The sequence below is a fragment of the Emiliania huxleyi genome (genome assembly GCF_000372725.1).
Source record: "Emiliania huxleyi CCMP1516 unplaced genomic scaffold EMIHUscaffold_963, whole genome shotgun sequence".
NCBI classification, from domain to species: domain Eukaryota; phylum Haptophyta; order Isochrysidales; family Noelaerhabdaceae; genus Emiliania; species Emiliania huxleyi.
In genome coordinates this window covers 12,703-15,771 of record NW_005194854.1, presented here as the reverse complement: position 1 = coordinate 15,771, position 3,069 = coordinate 12,703, and the positions used below count along the sequence as shown (strand labels likewise).

The 3,069-nt window shown below is 64.9% G+C and overlaps 1 protein-coding gene across 1 annotated transcript; it reads right to left on the bottom strand.

The window, feature by feature from the left end:
- Window positions 1-73: 73 nt before the first annotated feature.
- EMIHUDRAFT_250664 (hypothetical protein) lies at window positions 74-2,660 on the bottom strand (the record flags this gene model as incomplete). The annotated part of the gene is made up of 3 exons (XM_005756548.1): window positions 74-700; window positions 839-869; window positions 1,024-2,660. The coding sequence occupies 3 exons, from the start codon at window positions 2,658-2,660 to the stop codon at window positions 74-76; spliced, it is 2,295 nt and encodes a 764-aa protein (XP_005756605.1).
- Window positions 2,661-3,069: the final 409 nt, after the last annotated feature.

The window sequence follows — 3,069 nt, the reverse complement described above, 5'->3', positions numbered from 1 at the left end:
ACTTTAAATAAACCTATAATACCTACACACCTCTCCTCTCCTCTCTTGACATACATGTACTTCATGATTGCTATTAGGCACCTATGTAGTGACCTCTCCGGTCGAAGCCTGGCATGCCGGGGATGTCGCCGGGAGGGTAAGGGCAGCGGCCATCTGGCATCTTGGCGAGCATCGCGCGCGTGGCAGGCAGGTGGTCCTGCTTCATGCCGTTGTACCCCTCAATGTTGCACCATCGGATGGGCTTCGTCATCGAGCCGTCTGGGAGGATGTTGTAGTCGCACAGCATGATGCGCGGGCACGTGGTCGAGTTGGGACGCTCCGCGACATTGACGCCGTCGGCACCCGCCAGCGGCTCACCGGCGGCGTTCACCGGCGGCAATAGCGACGAGAGCAGACCACCGGCCGAGGAGGAGCGCTCACGCTGCTCGCCCGTCGCGCTACATGCGGCCTTGCCTTCCGGGAAGGGCGAAGGATAGTGAAACCCCCACGTGCAGTTATACGCGACGAACGGATTTTGCCAATCGAAGCTGCCACCGCCATAGCCGCCCATATCCTCCTGCGGACAGTATCTCGAGCTCTCCGTCAAGATGTACCGCGCCAGCTTGTTGAAGTTCGCGTTGGCCTGCGACGAGCCAAGCCAGCGGCAGAGGCGGCGCAAGTGGTGGTTGGCGATTCGAATGACGCGAACGCCGGGCCGCGCCTGTCTCACCGCCGCCATTACCTCGCTCATCGGCGTGCCGTACGCCAGCGAGATTTGGTCGGGGGCGGCCGCCGCCGGCACCTCGCCGGGCGCCGCGACCGTGACGGTGACGGTTTGCGTTCGCAAGAGGGCAGGCACGTTGGGGTTGTCGAGGAAGGTGTGCTCGCGCCTGTTCGCTCGGCGTGGTGGGTGAGAGAGTGTTTTGCTCGCCTTCCCTGGGACCCCGTGTTGCGTGACTGTCTCTGTGCGATTTCGGGCCCGGGGTTGTGTTTTCGTGTGAGAGAGTGCCTCTGCCGCGAGGCCCGGGGCGGGCTCGAGCGCACCAGCGCACTCCCTTGGCCGCCCACCGAGTCGGGTCGTAGAGCGCGTCCTGGGGGCAGTTGAAAGGCAAATTCATGTTCGGCACCATCGGGAAGCGGCAGTTCTTCAAGAAGCCCCAATACCGGTCGCAGTGGCACCACAGAGAGGGGAGCACGGGGATGCCGCCGACGGCGGTGGCGAGTCCGAGCAGGTCGCGCACGGCCTGCCTCTGCGGCGCGTCCATGTGCATGTGCCTCTGCGGCGACCACGACGGGAAGCGAGCGTAGACGGCCGCCTGCTCCGCCTCCGAGTAGGTTGGGCCGTCGAGGGCGACAAAGACCCCCTCCGTGAAGTACTCAGGCGGGTCGACGGCCCAGAGCGCGGCCTCGCGCGCTCGCTGCCGCTTGCCGTGCGGGTAGGTGCCGGTGTCGCCGAACTGGAAGGTGAAGTGGACGGTGATGGGCTCGTTGCGAGGCTGCTCGTGCCCGGCCATGTCCTGCACGTTCTGGTTGAACCAGGTGTGGCCACCGCTGAAGGGACGCATCGGCAGCGTGCCAAAGGTGAAGGAGGAGGGCGCGCAGCGCTCCTGCGGCAAGCACGGCGGCCCCCCCAGCGCGCGGTAGACTCTTCGCGTCGACGTCGCCTCGGCGAGCCCAAGCCTGTCCACGGCACCGCTGCGCCGCAGCAGCTCGTCGAGCTCGCCGCCGCGCAGCTCCGCGCCACGGACGACGCCTTGGAAGAGCGACTGGTCGTTGACATTCTCATTGAGGTGCTTGTCTCCCTTCCTGCCCAGCATCGCCTGCCGCCACGCCTGCACCATCGCCTTTGAGCCCTGCGTGCAGCGAAGGAAGACGACGCCCGTGTTGAGGTCGGAGCCGTGGCTCGGCCGCCGGCCCGCCAGGTCCGCCTCGGCGTTGAGCTCGTCGGTCGAGACGAGGATGTCTGCGGCGGCCAGCAGCGACGCCTCGGGAAGAGGAGGCTCGGCGCCGCCGTAGGCCATCCAGCGCGCCCAGTGCCCGTTGAGCCACACGACGTCCAAGTCGGAGATGAGCACGTTCAGGCCAGCGACCAGCAGCTCCCACAAGAAGGCAACCTTGACGAGGCCCATCTCGAGAAAGTCCGAGTCGTGGTGGCGAAAGTAAGCCCACTGCGTCTTGATCTGGTACACGCCCTCCTGCGCGGGCTTCCGCTCGTATGTCCAGACGTCCAGGTCGGGGGAGATGGCGGCGGCCGGCACCGACTTGTTGTTGCAAAAGCTGAGGAGAGCCGCGTCCGCGGCGCCCACGAGCAGCGGCTTGAGCGCGGCTCGGCGCGCAAAGTGGAGCCAGTTCTGCACAAAGTCGACCATGACGGAGGAGCCGAACGTGAAGTGGACGGTGGTGCCGGCGGCACCTGCATACGGCGCCAGCTGCTGCCGCGCCGCCTCGTTGAACAGCAGCTTCGAGCCGCCGCCTGGCTTGAGAAAGTTGGCGTTGGTGGCGCTGGCGGCCGGCGCTCCTGCGCGCACCGGCGGTGCGGCCGAGGGCGCAGCTCGAGGCGGCGCCAGCTGCTCGGTGCTGCGTGGAGAGCCCTCAAAGCTGCCACCAAAGCGCACAGTCGCGTGCTCGTGTGCCGAGCGGCCGCTTGCAGCTGCGTGCGAGCCGTCGCCCAGCCTCGACATTGCGGAGCCGAGGAATACCAGGGCGGGCAGGAGAAGCGATGCCGCCGCACAGAGGAGGCGCCTCATGCCGTCGAGCGGCTGGGAGAGATGGCTGCCTGAAAAGCAGCGAGGCGGGCTTGGGCGATCGGAAGAAATCGCGCGAGTTGTGCTCCCACATCCCTCGTTTGGAGTCGCACACTACACAACTTTCTGATTCAAAATTTCTGAACAGAGCGATATTCTCACTTTCCCTCCGTGTTCGTACTGTCTCACATCTCTCCTTGAGGAAGGCTTCTCAATCAATGTAGTATCCCTCTGAGTATACGAGAAGAACAGCTCGAGGCCAACTCTTGGCTACGGCCTATTTGCATTACACGTATCTCCTTATAATTTCCTTGTTGTGAGTGCGTGCCACCTTCCTTCCATCCAC